The following is a 22,993-nucleotide window of genomic DNA, read 5'->3' as shown; positions in this document are numbered from 1 at the left end:
CCCCTGGGGCCGAGGGGTACCCACAATGAACCCTCCTGGTTCTGAGGCACTGCCTGCCCCTAAATGCAGTCTCTGTGTCACAGGAATAACACTGGTTCAGTCTATGGCCACACAAGAAAAGTCCAGCCAAAAGGCCACTCCAATCATCTCTCTCCCCACTCAGCCAGTCTTCTCCACTTCCCTCGGGCCAGGTCCTTGTTATCTCATCTCTTATCTCTCTTCTTATTCAGCTCCGAGGAGGATCAGCATTTTTGCGAGGTCCCAATCATGAAAGAAACGGGTTAAAAATTTCAGTCTCTGCCTGTCCCAGAGCTCCGGCACTCCCACACTCGCTGCTGCTCCGGCCTGCACTCACCCCCTTCTCCTCCTGGGCTGGCTGCTATCACATTCCGTCTCTGGCTCTCTCTCTCTCTCCTGGGGGGCGGGGGTGGCTGCCCGATGTCTCTTTGTGCTTCTACCCTTCCATCCTCAAGGGCCTCCTCACACTCCATCTCTGTCCAGGCCCAGGCCTACTGCATGGCTGCCCCTCCCCCGGCCAGCAGCAGCAGCTGAACGGGGGAGGGAGATCCAACCTCTTTGACCTCTTCGCCTCAAAGTCTCAAGAGGGCCTCCCAGGGCCGAAGCTCTGGTTTTTAACCCCTGTGTGTTCTCGGAGGTGTGTCTTAACCTCACTGGCCATATCAGGTGCCAATATAAAAATCTGAGCACCCATTGGTTTGACCACAGCATCCCAGAATTCCCACTTCTTCTTGGCCAAACCAGCACACAGTGTAATGTTCATATTCACAAAATACGATATCAAGTGCATCTTCAGCTCTAGAAAAAACCTTTGTCAGCTATCTAGATAACAAGAAATAAACAGAAAGCAAGTTTTCTTGCAAAGCAAACAAATAGCATGCACTTGTTTGCATCATGTCTGAGCTAACAATTCATGCTTCTCAGCTATACTGATTCTTGTTAGGAAACTGATTACTGTGTAGCAGTAGTAGAAAATGAAGTTATGTTAATACTTGTTTTTTAAGTTTCGGTTTTCAAGACTCTCCTTTTTAATAACTTCTGCTTATTGTAGCCAATATCAGGTGTTGAATGTTGATTTCTGTCCACCATAAAATTGTTTCTGGCATCTCAGAAAATGGGAAACCATTAAATTCTACTTTCTAAGAAAGGATTCCTTATAATATTTTCAAATCTTAAAGAATCTTTTCTTCTTGGATCCATTAAATATGTGAACTATCTGAAGGAAACTAATTTGTCTGCTGATACTGGTATTCATAGAGCAGACCTGCTTTTGATTTCACTTGTTGACTGCAGAGTGTATATGTTTTTTGTTATTAGAAGGGCAGATGCCACACTCAAACATTTGTCCAGCCTCAAGATTGACAGTCTTGAAGTCAATTCAGCCAAATATAGGGATGTGCCCCCTGGGTCCCATAGACTTGAAGTGTCACTTCCACCAAAGCTTGGTTTCTGCCAAAAATGGGTGAAATTTTTATTGCTTGACAATCTCCCTGTTATTTGTTTCCTAAAAGTGGTATTTCTCAGATTAGACTTTCCTTATATATTTCTGTTTGACTAAAATGCCAATATTGTAGTTGAAAGTTCTCCAAATCCCCCTCCCTCCAAGCTGTATATGGGCATATGTTCATGAAGCTTATGATTGACAGATAGTGTATGAGTCCATCAAAACTACATTCTTTTTGGCTGTAGTAGTATATTTTTTTGGTGAGTTGCTAAGTGATATAAAATATTGGGAAGGAAAATATTTATATTTTCATCTTGCTCTTTAGAATTTTCTGTAATTGAATGGAGATTAGCACATGTGATATCTATCTACAAGAATGGCCAGAAAGAGGATTTGGAGAATTACAGGCCTGTCAGCCTGACCGTGGTGCCAGGAAGAATATGGGGCAGATAATCTTGAGTGCCATCACACGGCACATGCAGAATAAAAGAGGTGATCAGGTCCAGCCAGGATGGGTTTATAAAAGGCAGGTCCTGCTTGGACAAACTGATCTCCTTGTATGACAAGGGGTGATCCTACTTAGTGGATGAGGGAAAGGCTGTGCATGTGGTCTACCTAGGCTTCAAGTCCAGTAAAGCCTTTGGCAGAGTTTTTCACAGCATTCTCCTGGAGAAACTGGCTGCTCATGGCTTGGATGGGTGCACTGTTTGCTGGGTAAAAAACTGGCTGGATGGCTGGGAGCAGAGGGGTGGTGAATGAAGTTAAATCCAGTTGATGGCAAGTCACCAGTGGTGTTCCCCAGGGCTCAGTACTGGAGCAAGCCTGTTTAATATCTTTATTGATGACCTGGAGGAGCAGATTGAGTGCACCCTCAGTAAGTTCACAGGTGATACCAAGTTGGATGGGAGTGTTGATGGTCTGGAAGGCTCTGCAGAGGGATCTGGACAGGCCAGATTGATGGGCTGAGGCCAGTTGTAGGAAGTTCAACAAGGCCAAGTGCTGGGTCCTGCACTTGGGTTATGACAATCCCATGCAACACTACAGGCTGGGGGAAGAGGGGCTGGAAAGCTGCCCAGTGGAAAAGGACCTGGAGGTGCTGGCCAACAGCCAGCTGAACATGAGCCAGTGTGTGCTCAGGTGGCCAAGAAGGCCAATGACATCCTGGCCTGTATCAGAAATAGTGTGGCAAGCAGGACTAGGAAAGTGATTGTCCCTTTTTACTAAAAACTGATGAGGTTGCACCTCGAATACTGTGTCCACTTCAGGGTCTCTCACTGCAAGAAAGATATTGAGGTGCTGGAGTGTGTCCAAAGAAGGGCAATGAAGCTGGGGAAGGGTCTGGAACACAAGTCTTATGGGGAGCAGCTGAGGGAGCTGGGGTTGTTTAGCCTGGAGCAAAGGAGGCTCGCAGAAGACAATTGGTCTCTAGAATTACCTGAAAGGAGGTTGTAACCAGGTGGGTGTTGGTCTGTTTTTCCCAAGTAGCAAAGTAATAGGATGAGGGGAAGAGGCCTCAAGATGTACTAGGAGAGGTTTAGATTGGATATAAGGAAGTATTTCTTCACTGAAAGGGAAGCATTGGAAAAGGCTGCCTAAGGAAGTGGTGGAGTCACCATCCCTGGAGTTATTTAAAAGATGTGTAGATGTTGTGCTTTAGAGGCATGGTTTAGTGGTGGATTTGGCAGTGCTGGGTTAATGTTTAAGTCCCATTATCTTAGAAACCCCCATGGTATTAAAGATTTTTTCCCAACCTGATTCTATGATCCTAAAAATTATTGTTTTGACACTGCAACACAGAGTTCTGGTGGAAAGTATGACATTTTTCCCATTTACTACATAATTTATTGGAAACTGTTTTTAGCATTCTGCAAGCTTCGTAAAACTGATAATTTCACATTTTTTACCAAAAAATTATAGTTTTTAAGTAGATCAAATGTATTTTTCATTTTTTTTTCTTTTGTGTAACTAAAGGAATAGTTCAATCCCTCTGTCAGTATTTTCTCCCTTCTCAAAGTTGCTTTTCCAGGTAGCTCTTAACATTTTTAGAGAGTGAGTTTGTAATATTGTATTTTGAACATAGACAGCCTGCTTTAACAACTCTGCGTTATCCTCATTTCCTTTTAAAAAAATCCCAAACCCAAACCATCCCAACAGTTTGTAGCAAAAGTTCTTCTGTCAAACTTCCTTTTCTTTATTAACAGGATTATTGCCATGTGTGGAGATTATTACATTGGTGGACGTCGCTTTGCTTCACTCTCAGACCTTATTGGGTATTACAGTCATGTGTCTTGTTTGCTGAAGGGGGAAAAACTATTCTTTCCAGTAGCACCTCCAGAGGCAAGTAGTAAAATTTTAAAATGTAATTTGCTTAAATATTAATATAATTAATCTTGCATTTGATATTCATAGTTTTCTATAAAAAAGCCTTGTAGATGGCTTCCCCTAGTTCTATACCTATCTCAGCATATGGTGAAGTATAATGAATATATAAACAAGGTTTTACTGATAAAAACTAATAATAAAAAATATTTTTAATAAAAATCTGTAATGAGAAGGTTAGATGTCTGGTATTGCAATTATCTCCAAATGTAGTAATAAAATTTTATGTAAACTGAAATAAGAAAATGTGTGGGTTTTGGCTAATAAAGAGCACCATTATAATATAGGGTTTTACACAGACTGTATAAATTATATCAAGATAATATTACTGTTTTATAGCAAAGATTTTAAAGTACGCATCCTTGAAATAACCAAAGCTCCTGAAAGCTGTTTCTTTCAAATGACTATCCTTAAAACAATATCAGTAATTATCTGTATGAGTAATGCCCCCGTCCCCCACGAATAAAGATGTTTCTGAATGTTAAATCTTCACAACTTTTCACTAAGAGGAAGTAAGTTGTAAAGTGCTCTTTCATGGGAATTACATTGTTGGTAATTTTCTTTTTGGAGATAACATGAATGATAATGTTACAGGCTAGAACCAAAATGAAGGCTTTTGTAGATAACTTTAGGAATTGAGCATTTCCAGCTCTTACAAATTTGACCCTTTAAAAACTTAAAACTAGCAAAGAGATACAAATTATTATTACCAGTCTTTTTCCTCAGAATAGCATAATGCTGGGGAGAGGAAGCTACACTAGAATGAAAGGAAAACTTAATGTCTTTGAACTCTTCTCTAAAACTCTAGCCTGTGGAAGATAGAAGGAGAGTTCGAGCAATTCTACCTTACACCAAAGTGCCAGAAACTGATGAAATAAGGTATGTTTTAATAATAGGTAGAAGCACATGTGAAATTCTTGGAGTATTTATAAAGCCTAATGATTTCGGTATATGTTCACTATGCAAACACTTTCCAATTGCATCTTAGATGTAATGCTCTGAGAAGTTAAAGGTATTATGCTTGCCTTTTTTTTTTCTTCCACTACATATATTATGTGGGAAAGATGCAAAACCAACAGTCCTGTATCTAATGGAAGAACATATACTAGTTGCTTGGAATTAATACTGCTTTCCTGAGATACCAGTTTTCTTCCAGATGAAAAACAAAAAGCCAGATTTGAAAGATGTTTGTAGTAATTTTTGATGAGACAGTCTTGGTTTCACAAGTTGATAGAACATGCTGGTGTAATTTGGAATAAGGTTATTGATAGGACTATTAACCTAAGATTATAGAGAAAAAGTATATGACAGCTTTATATCCTCATCAGGGTGAAAATTTATCCAGTCCATTCTGATCTCTATAAAAAACACTTTGAGGATATTCATCTTTGAGACGACCTTCTTCTAAGCATACAATAAGGTAGTAAGACAGGAGGGACCTCCCTAATTGTATATTGAAAGTAGGACTTCTTTCTATTCTTATGCATAATAGGGTCCATCAAGTCCAGTAAATGCCTAATTGCACCCACCAACTTAAGAGGAAAAAGTATTTCATTACTCTGCTATGGTAACAGGAATTACAGCAAATAGTGAAGTTCTATGTGTCTGGCTGGGTTTCTGAGATCTGCATGGTGAAATAGTCTGTTCATAGCAAACTGGTACAAAGTACACCGTTTTAGGTCAAATTAATATATTATACTCTTGTAATGTACTCTTGAAGATGTTATGTATTTCAGGGAATCTTGACTTAATTGTAATGTAATAATTAATATTTAGAAAGCTTGAAGCATTTCAAACAGTAACAACTGATATAGGATGGCTTTGCTGTCTATTGTACATTGTGAAGATTTAGGTTCGTTAGTAGCTGAAGTAATTCTAAGTATTTTCATTAGGCTTTTTTTTTCTTGCTTTTTACTTTGTGTTCAAGTTAATACATTTTTTGTTACTCTGTCACAGATTAATTATTAAAAGAAGTCGCCGTTGTGGGGTTAACTAAAAGGGTTTTATTAATGATTACACAATTATTAAATGGTAATTAACACTTCACTCAGAGTGGGTGCATCTATCACACCCTCTCAAGAGGTGTTCAGTAGAAAATTGCAATCTAATTTTGGTAGTTGATGAACTTCAGTACTGTGTAGCTATTGCCTGTATCCCTGATAGATCATGTGACTTGATTGAGAAGTCCCCCTGTGCTCCAGTGAAAGGTTTTCATATGACCCGATGTTATGGTTTAACCCTGGCCAGCAAATAAGCACCAGCAGACACTAGGGCAATAATTTTCCTGGATGGATGCCTTTTCGCTCCTGTTTTTTCTTGCACTTCTTGTACTTGAGCTTCTAGTCTCCATGTAGGTTCATCATCCCACTTCCTTATGTCCTCCCCCTGGTCATGGCAGATAGAACCACAAGGTGGCATGTGGCGCGTGTCACTGATAAACCTCTCCCTGAATACAAAAAGGTTGACTCTTAATAGCCAAGATGTTGGTCACTATGGGTGAGGAAGACTTATCCTTCTTTAATTGATGAGAAAATTGTTGGAACAATTTCTCCACAGCTGAGATCTAGGGAGGAAGTGAGAATCTCTTTGAATTCTCAAGTTGGCTGGCCAATCCAACCACAGTTGGTGCTTTTGTGTCTCTCCAGCTCATTGCTGCCAGGTTGTTGGTGTACAGTGTTGGTGCACTTCATGCAAGCTTTCACCACGTGGGCCATGTGCATGGGATTTTACACGGCTCATTGGATACCTGGTTGTCATATACCTCCACCACAGTTAATTCCCTCAGATACTGGATACCTCCCCCAGTGGTAGTCACCTTGCTTCGGGAATTTGTAGGTCCTTCCTTGATGAAATATCTGTTCACACTCGATGAAAGCTGCCTCCAAAGATTCCTGCCCCTTTTACAATCCTTTTGTCAGTTACCTTATTCCTAACAAGGGATCCTGTTGGTGATGGAGAGAGACGGGGAGACTGACTCGGTGATCAGAATCCAATTTTATTGTGGGATACAAATGCTTATATACTATTTCAAGGAGACTAGTAATGTGTACTACAATGATTAGGTTAAAATCACATACACAAACTTATGCATATAACAACATCTCTTGCTGATGGCCTGACCTGGGCCACGGCATTACCAGCACTGGAGGGACCGATAACAGACTGAGTGAGCTAAGCTACAGCCCATGAAGGAGACTTTCTGAGTTTGCCATCTCTTTGGAGCGGCATGAGGTTTTATTGTTTAATATTGTTCATATTTTGTGCTGGTGAATGCTTTGCCTGTTAAATAAACAGGGTTTTTTCCACTTTTCTTCAAGGAAATATTTTCCTGAACCACTTGGGGGAGGGACCATTTGAATCTCCTTTCTAGAGGAACCCCTTTGCAGGTTTTCTCCCAAATTCGCCATAAACCAGGACAGGAGGTAACTCACTTTAGAGTGTCCACCTCTTAAATTGTCATAAACCAAGACACCTTGCCACCCATAACCACATTGCCATGGCATCGGGTGATATTCCTAAACTGCTTGTTAACCTTGGAAAAAGCCAAAACAATTTTCTAAGAAATACCAAAAGGAGTATTTTCATTACCCAGGAATGTTTAAGATATGGAAGAGTTGTTATAACAAGGGAGAAAGCATCACATAAGAAGGTGGTGAAGGTGCCATTCTCTGTTTCTGCCACGATAATCCTCTTGGAGGAAATGTAATTGTTATTTGTCTCCATGAGACAGTTCCTGAACATACCGATGGGCCCATGACCAACTGGCAGCGCAGAGGGAAACCCATCTGAGATGCCGAGATTTGGCAGGACATTACCACCCGAGTAGAGAGGCTGACCGTGAAGATTCGACATGTGGATGCGCGTGTATCCAAGAGTCAGGCTAATGAAGAACATCACAACAACGAACAGGTGGACCGAGCTGCCAAGGTGAAAGTATCACAGGTGGATCTAGACTGGCAGCACAAGAGAGAATCATTCCTAGGTCGTTTGGCCCATGATGCCTCTGGTCATCAGGGTAAAGATGCAACATACCGATGGGCCCATGACCAAGGGGTGGACCTTAATATAGACAACATCTCACCGGTCATCCACAACTGCGAGACCTGCGCTGCAATCAAACAGGCCAAGCGGGTGAAGCCTCTGTGGCACGATGGGCGATGGTTGAAGTACAGGTATAGGGAAGCTTGGCAAACTGACTACATCACACTTCCCCAAACCTGCCAAGGCAAGTGCTAAGTGCTGACCATGGTGGAAGCAACCACAGGATAGTTGGCAACCTACCCTGTGCCTCATGCTACTGCCCAGAACACCATCTTTGGCCTAGAAAAGCAAGTCCTGTGGAGACATGGCACCCCTGAGAGAATTGAGTTGGACAATGGAACCCATTTCAAGAACAGCCTTATAAACACCTGGGCCACAGAATGTGGTATTGAATGGATATATCATATCCCTTATCATGGACCAGCTGCTGGGAAAGTTGAATGGTGCAACAGACTACTTAAGACGATCCTGAAGGCACTTGGCAGGGGAACCTTCAGAAATTGGGAATTGAACTTAGCAAAAGCCACCTGGATGGTCAACACCTGAGGGTCCATCAATCGATCTGGTCCTGCCCAGTCTGAGCCCCTGCACACAGTGGATGGAGACAAAGATCCTGTGATACACGTGAAAGGTATTTTAGGAAAGACAGTTTGGATTAATCCCACCGCAGGCAGGGGCAAACCCATCCGTGGGAGTGTTTTTTCTCTAGGACCTGGTTACACTTGGTGGGTAATGCAAAAGGACAGGGAAACCGGTTGTGTACCACAAGGAGACCTAATTTTAAGCGAGAACTGTGTGTAAAGTTTCATTCTGTATATATATATATATATATATATGTAAGAGGATATTGGGATATTGGTTTGGGTATAGATGGTAATAGAATAAGGGGTGGATTATGTCCTAGGTTACAATATTAAGGTATATTCTATTCCCATCCTCAAGAGCTGTTGAAACCAGGAGGGGCATTGTTTTTTTTCTTATCTCCTGTTAATGGGCCCGTCAATGCTTTTCCACATGACTCAGAGGTAACTTCCTCCAGGAGTTTAATGGACCTGCCATGTGAGTCATAGAATGATAACAGCCCATTGTGAGATGCTCTGCCCAGGGGAGAGGAGCTAAGCATCCCCACCTGGATATAATCTGAGATTTGGGACAGAACAGTCAGTCTTTCCACGGGATTCCCAGAGGAATGGCTGTCTTTTCCACTGGATCTTCAGAGGAAGACTACACCCTTTCTACAGGATCACTGCTCCAACAGAACCACATTTGCCACTCCAGGAGGACTGCAGCCACCAGTCCAACTGGACTGCTACCAACCCCCTGACCAACAGGGTGTCAGGTTGTGTTCTGACTTTGTCAGTGGTTTTTCTTTTGTATTGTTGCATGTATTTTGATTTTCTTTTCCCTTTTCCTAATAAACTGTATTTCTGACTTGGAGTCTCTCACTGGTTTTGCTTTCAAACCAGAGCAACCACTAAGTGCCACAGAGCACAGAAAACTGCAGAAGCCAAAACCAGTCTTTATCATGTACAGTGAAAAAAAGAGCATGGCACAGATCAGATAAACTAATGTTTAAAACTGATAAATCAATATTGGGACCAGCAACTGTTAAGAGATATAAGTTCCTTCTCATTCCTTTTGGTAAAATCTCAAACCCTTTGAGGACCCTTTTGGGTACCAGAAAGGACTGTTTTGGTTTAACTCCAGATAGCAGCTAAGCATCTCACAGCTTCTTCCTCCCTCCCTCCTGGTAGAATGGGGAAAGAATTGGAAGGGTAAAAACGAGACATCCGTGAGTTGAGATCAAGACAGTTTTTATCATTAAAAATAATTTTTTTTAAACATTTTGTAAGGGGAAAAAATCTGCCCACCATCTGTCAAAGAGAAAGGGAAATAAAACCCAAGAAAAACAAGTTATGCAAATGAAAACAGTTGCATACTACCAACAGACTGATGCCAGCCAGTCCCTAAGAACACTGTCCCCCCATAGGAGCTATTATGAAGAAATTTATTCTAGTGATAGCCAGTATACCTGAGTTTAGAATTACACTTAAGGAATAATTTATACTGATCTCCCAGTAATGAACCTCCTCTGAATGTTTTAATGCTTTGTATTTATATTCTTAATTGTAGTTGTTTGCATGTCTTCTCGAGGAACTGTTCTGCATCTACTTTTTAGCACGTCTTCATAACCAAATACTTAAATAGTAGATATTCCATAGACTTTATTATACAAATTATTTTTTTAGACTATGAAGGAAATCTTTGATTGTTTTTACCTGTGCTTAGTATTTGGTGCCTCTGGATAAAAGAATGTTACTATCTTGTAATGTTGTTGTGTTTTTTGTTTTATGCATCCTTAGCATACTTTAGAGTATCTATTAGATTCTAAATATAAAATAAAGAAAGATTAACATTTATGTGATATTCGTACCTACTTAAACTGTGTGAAAAATGCATATGATGTACTTGGGATACCAATAACTATATTTTTCATGGTCAGATTTTGTCAAATGTTTTTCTGAAACTATTCTCAAGAATTCACTGTGTTCATTAAACTTTGTAATATGCTTGTACTTCTAACATATGTGTTGCTGTAACTCTCTTCAGTTTTCTTAAAGGAGATATGCTTATTGTGCATAATGAATTGGAAGATGGCTGGATGTGGGTTACAAACCTACGTACAGATGAACAAGGTCTTATAGTAGAAGACCTGGTAGAAGAAGTGGTAAGTAATTTTATATTCAAATCTGTTGCAGAACTGTTTTTATTACGGCAGGGGTTTTCGGCATCTCTCCAACCCCGGCTGCTGTAGATGTCCAGATAGCGAAGTCCAGCTAAGCACAACCTGTCCGGGTCCCTCAGGCAGGCTCCCAGACGCAGGCAATCTTAGCAAGCAGCTCAGCTCTTAAATGAGATCAGCTCTTTGGTGAATTCAGCTCTTTAGTGATTTCAGCTCTTTGCTTGCTAACTGCCTTAGCAGACGCAGGGAGAGAGAGGAGAAGTGCTGTATGAGGTTCCACAGAGATGTCTTTATTGGCAGCTTCTGCGAAGGGTCACAGTGACAGCTCTTCTGCAGAACTGGGCAGAAGTGGGTGTTTATATAGGGTATAGGGGTTTTGGGAAACAATCCAAGGGTCGAGGCAAATTAGACCTATCATCTTACAGAGAGATAACAAGGGTCCAAAGGCGGAAGAGGGGCTTCTTAGGTCCAGTCATCATGACTAGACATTTCTTATCTTAGGCAACTGACTGCCAGGGAGGCCTTGCAGATGCTGTGGCTGCTACAGAACTGAGATTTGATTTTTATTTTTTGTTAGTTGTGTGTAGAAGTTAACATTGAAATTAAACCAAACTAGTGTCATTTAGCTGTCTGACTCTTTCTACTTTTCTAAACCTTCTTGCTGTATTTGAATCTGCCAGCTTTTAAGTAGTTAAACAAACCATTAAGTCTAATTTAATATCCAAAGTACCCCTCCTTGTTATCCAAAAAAGCTCATGTGCAAATGAATGATACTGTGAACTTTTTACGCAGTTTCCTAAACTCACCAGTCCAAATAAATAACTTGCTAGTAATTGTTATATTCTTTTTGTTTGTTTGTTTGCTTTGAAATATTCATACATATATAGACTTAAATTTTGCTGAATGTCTTTGTTTTCGTTTTTTTTAAGGGCCAGGTGTGAATATCAACATTCTGATGAGTTAATTATACGTAGAAGGGCTTATGCTAAGTCAGGAAGCTAATCGGGTGACAAAGATAATTGAAATTGATTTACTGCAAGATAAGAGATTATTTAATGGACAAAAACACCCACCCCACCCTCCCACATGCTTTTTTTCCAAAGTAGTTCACCATTGCTTTGGAGTCTTGATGATGTTTGCTTTGCAGCATATGTATATTGCTATTAATAAAGTTTGCTTCACCTGTTCTCATATCTGTATCAGGATGTGAATGGCTAAATTGAAAAGGTAGTGTGAGAGTATCTAACTATAAATTTCTACATTAGTGGTTGAAGTTCACAAAAGTTTAGATTTAAGTTACCACATGTAAAGAAGGACTTGAAGAGTGACAGAAACAGTCCTTTGAAATAATGTGTTATGGCTGAATTTCCACTGAATTCCAGTGAATTAAGTTGAAAACCTCTTTACATGAACTGTGCAATAAACCATCTAGTTCAAAAATGTCTTGGACTGCTTAGTGGTATTTCTACAGAAGGTCTTAACCTATGAAGTTTACTTTTCTAAACTCAAGCATACTGTCGTCATGTACTTAATATGTTAATTTTCCTATTAGGGAAGAGAAGAAGATCCACATGAAGGCAAAATGTAAGAATTTTTTTTTTTTTAAGCAAATCATAAAACAACTGTTTGTAAACTTTAGCTATGAGATTGGGAAGGTGAACCAAAGTTGAATGTACTTGTTTTTTAATCTTAAGACTTTTCTTCTATTTTAGCTGTTGAAGTTGCATAGGTCATTGACATGAAGTCTTGTATTAGTTGTGCCTAATGTTAATGGGTTTTACAGTGAAAATCTTGAATGAGTCTCTGTGATCACTTTATCTAGAATATATTCACTGGAGGATGTGGTGTTTTCTGATTTGTGGGGATTTTTTATACACATACAGTTTAGCTTAGAGGTAACCTTTTTTCAGGTCTGCTTAACTCTAACTGCAGGAGAGGGATCAAAGTATCATTTAGAGGAATGATAGTATAATAGTAACACTTGATATTAGCCTCATGTGCTAGCACTTTAAATGAAAACCAGGAGACACTAAAATAATTTGTTTGCAGTGAATTCCAACTTGTTAAATAATGTAAAAAATGAATACAATTTACCATGAGCAATGAATTGATACAGGAAACTTGATTGTTATATGATTTTCTATTGTAAAGATGAGCAGCAAATGAAATTTACAGAAAATTTCTAGTAGCTGGGTAACTTAATCTGTCCTCTATTTGCTTGCAATAATTGCAGCTTCTGCTTTCTGTATTTTTTACCCAGTTTGCAGTCTCCAAAGGACTGATTTTAGAAGAAGGCATTTCTTCTGGTGGTGTTTTCTTGATTGTTTTTGTTCCTAATAGGGGAAAGAAAATTGTTGGTGTGTAGCTTCAGTTTACAGATTTTCAAAGTTGTGCTAGTCAGTTTGGTATAGCAGCCTTACAGTAGTAGGGATGCCTTCAAATACAGGAACTTTTTTTTTAAACAAAGTAGTTTGTAGCAAATCTTGAAGCTTGGATACTCAATTCAGTCACTCATGCTGCTCAGAAGATTCCAGGGGAGGCAGGGATTTCTGTAAATATTCCAATAGCCAGCGATTTTCCTGTAAAGGTAATATAGAAAGCAAGTTAGAACTGTTAGAACTAGGGCTCTTTTTTATGTGTAAGAGGCTTTGTTTTACACAAAATCACAGAATCGTTAAGGTTGGAAAAGACCTCTAAGATCAAGTCCAACCATCAACCCAGCAGCACCACCACCATATTCACCACTAAATAATGTTCTCAAGTGCCATATCCATGCATTTTTTGAATACTTCCAGAGATGGTGACTCCTCCACTTCCTTGGGCAGCCTGTTCCAATGCCTGGCCACCCTTTCCACAAAGAATTTTTTTCTAATATCTAACCTAAACCTCTCCTGGTGCAATTTTCCCTTTAAGGCCCTAGTTTGGTCTCATTTTGGGCTATTTCACAGAATCATTTGAGTTGGTAAAGACCTCTGAGATCGAGTCCAGTCTTTGACTGATCACCATATTGTGAACTGGACCAGAGCACTAAGTGCCACATTCAGTCTTTTTTGAAAACCTTCAGGGAGGGTGACTCCCACCTCCCTGGGCAGCCCATTCCAATGTGTAAGTACCCTTTCTGTGAAGAAATTCCTCCTGATGTCCAACCTGAACCTCCTTTGGCACAGCTTGAGGCTATGTCTTCTTGTCCTGTTACTTGTTACCTGGTAGAAGAGGCCAACTCCCACCTGGCTGCAACCTTCTTTCAGGTAGTTGTAGAGAGCAGTAAGGTCTCCCCTGAGCCTCCCCTTCTCCAGGCTAAACAACCCCAGTACCTTCAGCCACTCCTCAGAGGACTTTCTCTCTAGACCCTTCACCAGCTTTGTTGCCCTTCTCTGGACACGCTGCAGCACCTCAATGTCTTTCTTGCAGTGAGGAGCCCAGAAATGGACACGGTATTTGAGGTGTGGCTTCACCAGTGCTGAATACAGGGAGGCAAATCACTACCCTGGTCCTGCTGGGTACACTATTTTTGATATAAGCCAGGATGTCATTGGCCTTCTTGGCCATCTGGGCACACGCTGGCTTATGTTCAGCCAGATGTCAACCTCGGCTGTAGCGCCGCATGAGGTTGTTTTGACCCAAGTGCAGGACTTGGCACTTGGCATTGTTGAACCTCACACTGTTGGTCTTGACTCATTGATCCAGCATGTCCAGATCCCTCTGCAGAGCCTTCCTACCCTCCAGCAGATCAACACTCCCACCCAACTCAGTGTAGTCTGCAAACTTACTGAGGGTGCACTTGATCCTCCCATCCAGATTATAAAGATATTAAACAGGACTGGCCCCAGCACTGAGCCTTGGGGAACACCATAAGTGACCAGATATAAACTGGCTGTAGCACCATTCACCACCACTCTCTGGGCCCGGCCATCCAGCCGGTTTTTTTCCCATCAGAGGGTACCTGTCCAAGCCATGGGCTTCAGCCTCTCCAGCAGAATGCAGTTGGAGACCGTATCAAAGGCTTTGCTAAAGTCCAGGTAGACAATATCCACAGCCTTCCCCTCATCCACCAGGCAGATCACCTAGTCAGAGAAGCAGATCACATTGGTCAAGCAGGACCTGCCTTTGCTAAACCCATGTTGGCTAGGCCTGATCACCTGTTTTCTCTGCACATGCTGTGTGATGGCACTCCAGATGGTGTTAGTCAGGCTGACAGGCCTGTAGTTCTCTGGATCCTCTTGTAGATTGGCATCACATTGGCCAACCTCCAGTCATCTGGGACCTCCGTGGTTCACCAGGACTGATGATAAATAATGGAGGGCATCTTAGGAAGCTCTTTGACCAGCTTCCTCAGTACCCTCAGGTGAATCCCATCAGGCCCCATAGACTTGTGTTTTAGTGGCTTGGCAGGTCATTAACTGCTTCCTTTTGAATTGCAGGGGATCTATTCTGCTTCCCACCCCTGTCTACCAGCTCAGGGGGCTGGGTACCCTGAGGATAACCAGTCTTTGTTAAGGACTGAGGCAAAGAAGGTATTAAGTACCTCAGCCTTTTCCTCATCCTTGGGAACAATGTGTCCATCCCATCCTTCCCCCCACATCCAATAAAAGATGGAGATTTTCCTTGACCCTCATTTTGTTGTTAATGCATTTGTAAAAATACTTTTTATTTTCTTTTATGAAAGTAGCCAGCTGGGCTTTTGCCTTTCTAATTCCCTCTGCATGACCAAGCAACATCCTTGTACTCTTCCTCAGTTGCCTGCCCCTTCTTCCGAAGGTCATAAACTCACTTTTTTTTTTTAACCTGAGTTGCTGTGAAAGCTCCCTGTTCAACTAGGCCAATTTTCTTCCCTGATAGCTTGTCTTTAGGTACACAGGGACAGTCTGCTCTTGCACCTTTACCATTTCTATCTTAAAGTATGTCCAGCCTTCCTGGACCCCTTTGTTACTAAGGACACACTTAAACATGCATGCATGTACATATCCACTCTGCAATGAAAGGCCCTATTTCTAGCTTTCCTTTAAAAGACAGGATGAGCTCTCAAGATGTAGCATGTGGTATGTCACATGTAAACTGAATACCTGTGCAACATCAAGCTGTTTCCTATAATCGTTGGTATTAGGTTGAAGACTAGATAGATAGCTGTATTTTTTTGGATGATGATCTGACGAAGGAAACTACAACGATTCTTATTTATTCAGTAGTTAATAAAACTGGAGTTTATTTCCTCAGCTTCTAGCAAAATTCCATTTTAGTTATTCTGTATAGTATTTAACTTTCATTAATGTCCTTGGGCTTTGTATTTCATGCTTCAAATAAATTCCTGTCTGAGACTGGCTTCAAATATGCCTGTCATTATCTAGCATTCAAACAATGCCTTTAATCTCTAAACACATTTGGATTTGAACATCTGCTTTGTGTTGGACACCTGTACTCAAGTTTATATAGATGTAGATATTTATTTTTCATTCTGTTGGTAGAAAAACAGAATTGCTAAATAACATAACAGTTGCATATTATATAATCAATATTTGCTAGATTTTTTTAACAAAAATTCATTCATATGTACCAGAGATTAATTCATAGATCTCAGAGTCTTAGATGTCACACCTACTAAAAAAGAGAGCTGATAATTTTGCTTTCTAATTTTTCTCTTTATCTTTAAGATGGTTCCATGGGAAGATCTCCAAACAAGATGCTTACAATTTACTGATGACAGGTACTTTTTATTTCAGATGGAAATACAGTGGTAGGGGAATGAGACAAATTAATCCTTTGAGACTGCAGGACAACTTGTTTTTTCTTCTGTATGAACATAGGAGCATCAGATCTGTGGTTGCTACTACATTGGAAAAACTTCATGGCTGAGCATTGAGGGTTTTTTTTTTAATGTTCTCAAGTAAAGTTAGTTTCAGAATTCTGATTGAAATAGCTAATTTTCAAAACATTTTTGTAATATACATAAATATATCTCGGGCTTCATTAAAATACTGAGGAGAAAATACTGTTCACAGAATTGCAGAATATTCTGAGTTGGAAGGGACCCACAAGGATCATTGAGTCCAACTCCTGGCCCTGCACAGAACCATCCCCCAAGAATCACCATGTGCCTGAGCATGTTGTCCAAACACTTCTTGAACTCTGGAAGGCTTGATGCTGTTATATACTTATGGGAGAATGTATTAAACTTTAGTCTTCTCATAGAGGAAATATTTTTTTAAATGAAAACATCAAGATTTCATACTCATACTGCCAAATAACATACCTTAAATATGAGAACAAAAATATTTAGTTTTTCTGAAAATATTGTCAAAACGCATATGCACACCCTATGCTCTTGTAAAGAGCTGACAAAAATTTGGGATAGGTTGTCACCTACAGCCAAATGATTTGGCATTAACTTTGGCAGTTTAGTACTACTTCATCCTTTTTGGGGGAAGAATGGGGATCACTGTTGGAACTTAGATCAGACTTTATCCTTTATGTGTGCAATTCTTGCTAATTTGTACAGAAAGAGCTTTGATAAGAGCTCATAAGTGACACAAGTAACAGTTAATAATGCTGTATTATATCTTTTCAGTTGGTCAGGTGTGCAGTTTTCTTGTGAGGCCTTCAGATAATACACCTGGTGATTATTCACTTTATTTTCGGACCAATGAAAATATTCAACGTTTTAAAATATGTCCAACATCAAGCAATCAGTTTATGATGGGAGGCAGATATTATAATAGGTAAGTTTTAATAGTCGTGTGTATTTTACAGTTCTGTAAGGAACTTGTATAACATATTGCTGATAACTTTCTGATATGATCATAAAGTTTCAGTGTTTCTTAAGGATATACTAGGAGTTTAACTTGCTTAGTAGTTAGTTGTAACTAAGTACATTCTGAAAGCCTTCAAAAGCTTAGGTGTAACTTGTTTCTTCTGAAGTATTTTTCTCCTTCTGTAAATTATTTTCTTTACCCTATACATTGGATTATGACATGTAATTAGGAGAACGCTGTGTTGTCTTGGAAACTACTGTTTGTAATTAGGAGTTTTGTGTATATGAAAGGGGAAAATTAAAATATTAGTTTTATTGGAGACATTCAGTAGGGATTTTAAAGTATAAACAATAGAAATGGGTATTGTCAACAAAGGGAAAAATTACCTTTATTGTTGAAAAAAGTCATTAAATTAATCACCTTAATATATCTGAATATTTTGGTCAGAAGTGCAGATAGCGAAAGCTCACCTTTCTCTCTTAACTGAGGCCATTGCCTGTCACATGATCAGAAATTTTCTGGATGTGTTCACCTAGACCCAGGGCATTCTTCATCCCAATAGAGAATTTCTCTCAATTCCAGCTTGGCTTCTGAGTGGGTAGAGATCCAGCAACTGATGTGTCTGAGAAAATGTTGAGGTCTCCTAACTAATAAGTTCAGTGGACTTCTTCATATGATTTCAAATGAACAATGGTTTGAGACTAAGCAATTGGAACCTCATTAACCTATATATATCCCACACACAGACTGCTTGAGTATCTTCTACATTAATCAGTCTGGCCTCCAGACATCCTCATTGAAAATCAAGCTAGCTTCAGTGTCAGCCTTTGAAGGTAAATCCTCTTTTGCCCATTCTCTAGTTACATAGTGTATCGGGAGAATGATAGATTTCAAACACTGTAGGTGATGTCAAGCTAATTAGCAAATTAGTGGAAGTCTTTTTAGTCTCAAATGGCTTCGCAGTATTAGAGAGTATAGCTCCAGAAACTTACTGCAGTAAGTTATTACTTCCCACTGCTGGATTCACTAGAGAAGATTCTTTCCTTGACATTGGATGGAAAAGAAGATGAAAAGATTAAGCACCACTAAGCTATGATAATATGCTTTTAGAGGGCTTTTTGAATATTTTGGTACCTAGGTTGCAAAGATCTTCCTCAGTGTGAGAGAACTACTTGGCTTTGAAAGACTTCTAGTTTTAATTGAATGTTTTGGAGAATTACTAATATACACTTAGGCTCAAATTCTGTCCAATTCATATTTACTGACAGTTGATAGACTTCTTGAAAGTTCAAACATGCAGGATAATGATGCAAAATGAAGGTGGTAACTGCCCCAAATTATTTACCATAAGATATACTGCAGAGGGCAATAAATGAGAAGCAGGAAAAAAAGGAATAGCTTTCTGTGGACTTCTTAATTCTTGTACTGGTTTATTTGTTATGGACCCTGGAAGAAGGAAGTCTTTAAATATGTGAAGACTAAGGTGGATTATTGTATGAAACAGTCAGAAGTTGCTGAAAAGCATCAAATGGCATTAAATTCAGAACAGAAATATAGGAAGTATGAGTTTCTGCAAGATAATGAAATTATTTATGAGCATTTATTGGGGCAGAGAGAACATCTGTGTTTATTCTTCATCAAAAATGTAGAGTTTGTCTTCAAGGTGAAAAACTAGAGGTTGAAGATGTGCTGCTTCTTTAAATGCATATGTTAAACAGTTTTCATTGATCTTTTTTATAAGCTATTTCTTTAAATGCTCTGAGGGTATCTGCTTTAAATCTGATGCTAGTATTAGACTGGAACTTGAAAAAAATCATCCTTGGTAGTATTGGTGATATTTTGCCCGACGTCCGGGAGGAATGATGAGGAGGACTCCATCTTATCAAAAGGCTAATTAATTACTTTATTATGCTATATTATTCTATACTATATTACACCATATTACATTACATCTAAACTGAATCTGCACAAGCACCCAACTCAACTCAACTGCACAGAATCTCGTGACTGTAAGCTGACAGTCCTGACACACACGCTTGGCCCTAAAAGGCCAAGGAAACAAAACACCATCACTCTGGGTAAACAATCTCCATATTGCATTCTACTTTGACACAACACAGGAGCAGCGAATGAGATAAGAATTGTTTTGATCATTCTTTTCTCTGCTTCACTCACTGCTTCTCTCAGGTTCAGAGAATGTGAATCCCACATGGTAGTAGTGTTGTTTCTCTTGAATATTCTTCTCTTGCTGCTTTAGCGATTTTAAGCGGGATTAAAAAATGGATAAAATAAAGCCAATCTTCTTTGGAAGAGTATTGATTACAATTATAGCCACAAAAATTGTAGAATAAAGTTTTCCATACAAAAGTAACAGCTTGAAGAATAGTTAAGAAACTAACTCAAAAGCTGACTGTTGTTTTATTTTCCAGGTAATGTAAATATCCAGACATGGGACTGGAACCAATATAAGCAATGCTATGTATCAGACTATATTCCAAAAGCCAGACAATGTTATTTTGAGTGATCATGGCAGAAAATTTCTGAGTACATCTTGGGAATCTAGTGTTCTGTCAGGCATAGGACGACTACTTTTTCTACTAACCTTCTCCATTTGCATGTTCACCCACTATTCTGCATATAAATTGCTCAAAACTTCTATTGATGAGTATAACTAACAAACCATATTTACACTCATATGGAGATTTGCTTTCCTTATTTCTTATAGAATCTCTACAAAACAGACAGTCTGTAGTCTTTTAGTTGTCTATTTGAAGGTCTTAATATATAGTAAATGTGAAATACATATTGAGTGAATTATTTTGACTAGATATTGAAATAGTATTTTTCCATGGACTTCAGTAAAGCATGTAACTTTTGTGATCTCTATGTTTATTCCATGGACAAGATACGTGACTACTGGGGTACTTATCACTAATGAGGCCACACCTTGGATACTGTGTTCAGTTCCAGGCCCCTCACTACAAGACACATATCGATGTGATGGAGCGTGTCCAGAGAAGGGCAATGAAGCTGTGGAGGGCTCTGGAGCACAAGTCATATGAGGAGTGGCTGAGGAAATGGAGGTTTAGCCTGGAGAAAAAGAGGATCAGGGGAGACCTTATTGCTCTCTACAACTCCCTGAAAGAAGATTTTAGCAAGATGGGTGTTGGTCTCTTCTCCTAAGTAACAAGCAACAGGTCAAGAGGAAATTGCCTGAAGTTGTGCCAGGGGAGGTTTGGATTGAATATCAGGAAAAATTTCTTCACCAAAAGACTTGTCAAGCATTAGAAAGGGCTTCCCAGGGCAGTGGTGGAGTCACCATCCCTGGAGGGATTTAAAGACTGTGTAGATGTGGTACTTAGGGACATGGTTTAGTGGTGAACTTGTCAGTTCTAGGTTAATGGTTGGACTTGATTATCTTAGAAGTCTTTTCCAACCTAAATGATTCTATGAATATCTACTTTTTCATGTAAAAATTGTCAAAGTCAGTTGGGGGGCAAGGGGCACGATGGTGAGACAGGAGATGTGATTTCACTAACTGCATATCATGAAATCTCAAACAGAAAATATATGCTTACTAGCCTGTGGCCACACCATCCTGAACATACTCTGTTTCATTTCATCTTAGAAGCTAAGCAGCTTTGGGCCCAGTTAATACTGGATGGGAGACTGCTTGAGAATACTGAGTCCAGGTGTTGTAGGCTTCTAGAAAAAGGCCATGAAGATGATGGATTAGAGTATCTGTTGTTTGAGGACAAGTGGAGAGAGCTTTGACTCTTCAGCTTTGAGAAGAGAAGGTGGTAGTGGGGAATCTTATTATTCTGTATAAATTCCTGATAGAGAGGGAGCAAAGAAGAGAGAGAGAAACTCTTTGTAGTGGTGGCCAGTGTGATGGTGATCAAACACTGGAAGAGAATACCCAAAGAGCTTGTGGAGTCTCCATCTTTAAAGATATTCAGAACATTGATGAACAAGATTCTAAGCAATCTGTTATACCTTCTTTGAAATGGGGACTTGAACTAGGTGATCTTGGAGGTCCCTTGCAACCTCAGCTGTTCTGTGAATAGCTTCCATGTTTTACAGTTGGGTTTCTTTTGTTTGTTTTTGTTTATGATGTGGTTTTGTTACAGGAGGGTGTGGGTTTTTTTGGTTTAGCTTTTTGCTTTGGGGTAGGTTTCAGAATTGGGGTTTTTTTTGGGTGAGTGGGGTTGGTTGGATTTTTTTTGTTTATTTGTTCCAGTTGGAAGGGACCTACAACGATTATCTAGTTCTGGACTGACCAAAAGTTAAAGCATATTACTAAGGGCATTGTCCTCAGACAGGCATGGGACATCAACTACCTCTCTGGGAAAAGCCTGTTCCGCTGTTTGACCACACTCTGGGTAAAGAAATGCTTCCTAATGTCAAGTCGCAACCTGCCCTGGCACAACTTTGAACCATTCCCACATGTCCTGTCACTGGATCACAGGGAGAAGAGCTCAGCACCTCCCTCTTCACTTCCCCTCCTCAGGAAATTGTAGAGAGCAATGAGGTCACCCTTCAGCCTCCTTTTCTCCAAATGAAACAAACCCAGTGTCCTCAGCTGCTCCTCATAGAACATTCATTCCAGACCTTTCACCAGTTTTGTTGTTCTTCTCTAGACACATTCAAGGACTTTCACATCCTTCTTAAATGGTGGGGCCCAGAACTGCACACAATACTCAAGGTGAGGCTGCTCCAATGCTAAATATGGAGGGATAGTCACCTCTTTTAACTGGCTGGTTATGCTATGCTTGATGCACCCCAGGGTGTGATTTACCCTCTCGGCTGCCAGGGCCCACTGCTGCCTTTGATTGAGCCTGTTGTCAACGAGCACCCCCAGATCTCTTTCTGCAGGGCTACTCTCCAGACAGAGTTTACACACTAGTTGAGATTTGGCCTTCAATGTCTTCTCCCTTCATATGGAAACAAGGGCTCTGTAATTTTTCTGTGAAGCCTGACCTCAGTTCCAGAGATCCTAAAAATTTTTTCCCTCTGAGCTTGTCAAGGACTTCCCTGTTCAGTCAAGCTGGTCTTCTGTCCCATTTGCTTGACTTGCGACACACTGGAATTGCCTATTCCTGTGCTTTTAAAAGGTGGTTCTTAAAGACCAACCAGTACTCATGGACCCCTAAGCCCTCAAAAGCAGATTCCCAGGGGACACTGCTAAGTAGCAATCTGAATAGCCTAAAGTTTTCTCTCTTGAAGTCCAGGGTAGCAACTCTGCTGTCCTTTTTTCTCATTACACTGAAATATTTAAACTCAACCATTTCATGATCACTGTGGCCATGACAGCCACCTACCATCCTATCTCACGAGTCCTTCTCTGTTTGCAAACAATAAGTCTAGGATGACATCTTTCCTAGCTGGCTCACTGAGTACCTGTCACAAGAAGTTATCTCCTACAAACTTTAGGAATTTCCTAGAGTTAATTGTCACAGCAATATGATATCCCCAGTTGATGTCAGAGAAGTAGAAAACTCCCATAAGGATAAGGGCTACTGATCCAGAGATTTCTCCTAATTGCCTGTAGAATAACTTATCAGTGCTATCATCCTGGCTGGGAGATGGATAGCAGACACCTACTCTGACAGCTGCTGTTTT

General features: G+C 40.1%; 1 protein-coding gene across 4 annotated transcripts in view; it reads left to right on the top strand.

The window, feature by feature from the left end:
• Nucleotides 1-22,993, top strand: part of LOC135460376 (ras GTPase-activating protein 1-like) — a 170,821-nt gene that overhangs the window by 43,406 nt on the left and 104,422 nt on the right. For all 4 annotated transcript variants that reach the window (XR_010443218.1, XM_064737172.1, XM_064737171.1 and 1 more), the window contains exons 3-8: nt 3,664-3,799; nt 4,650-4,720; nt 10,493-10,610; nt 12,178-12,209; nt 16,274-16,326; nt 17,188-17,338. Coding sequence is in view for 3 of the 4 variants with exons in the window: in XM_064737172.1 (XP_064593242.1) it covers nt 3,664-3,799; nt 4,650-4,720; nt 10,493-10,610; nt 12,178-12,209; nt 16,274-16,326; nt 17,188-17,338 (561 nt within the window). In the remaining variant the exon portion in view is untranslated. The remainder of the gene's footprint in view (nt 1-3,663; nt 3,800-4,649; nt 4,721-10,492; nt 10,611-12,177; nt 12,210-16,273; nt 16,327-17,187; nt 17,339-22,993) is intronic.

This window comes from Zonotrichia leucophrys, unplaced genomic scaffold (genome assembly GCF_028769735.1).
Source record: "Zonotrichia leucophrys gambelii isolate GWCS_2022_RI unplaced genomic scaffold, RI_Zleu_2.0 Scaffold_35_1530144, whole genome shotgun sequence".
NCBI classification, from domain to species: domain Eukaryota; kingdom Metazoa; phylum Chordata; class Aves; order Passeriformes; family Passerellidae; genus Zonotrichia; species Zonotrichia leucophrys.
Note: the sequence above shows the minus strand (reverse complement) of the source record. Positions and strands in the feature narration are given on the sequence as shown.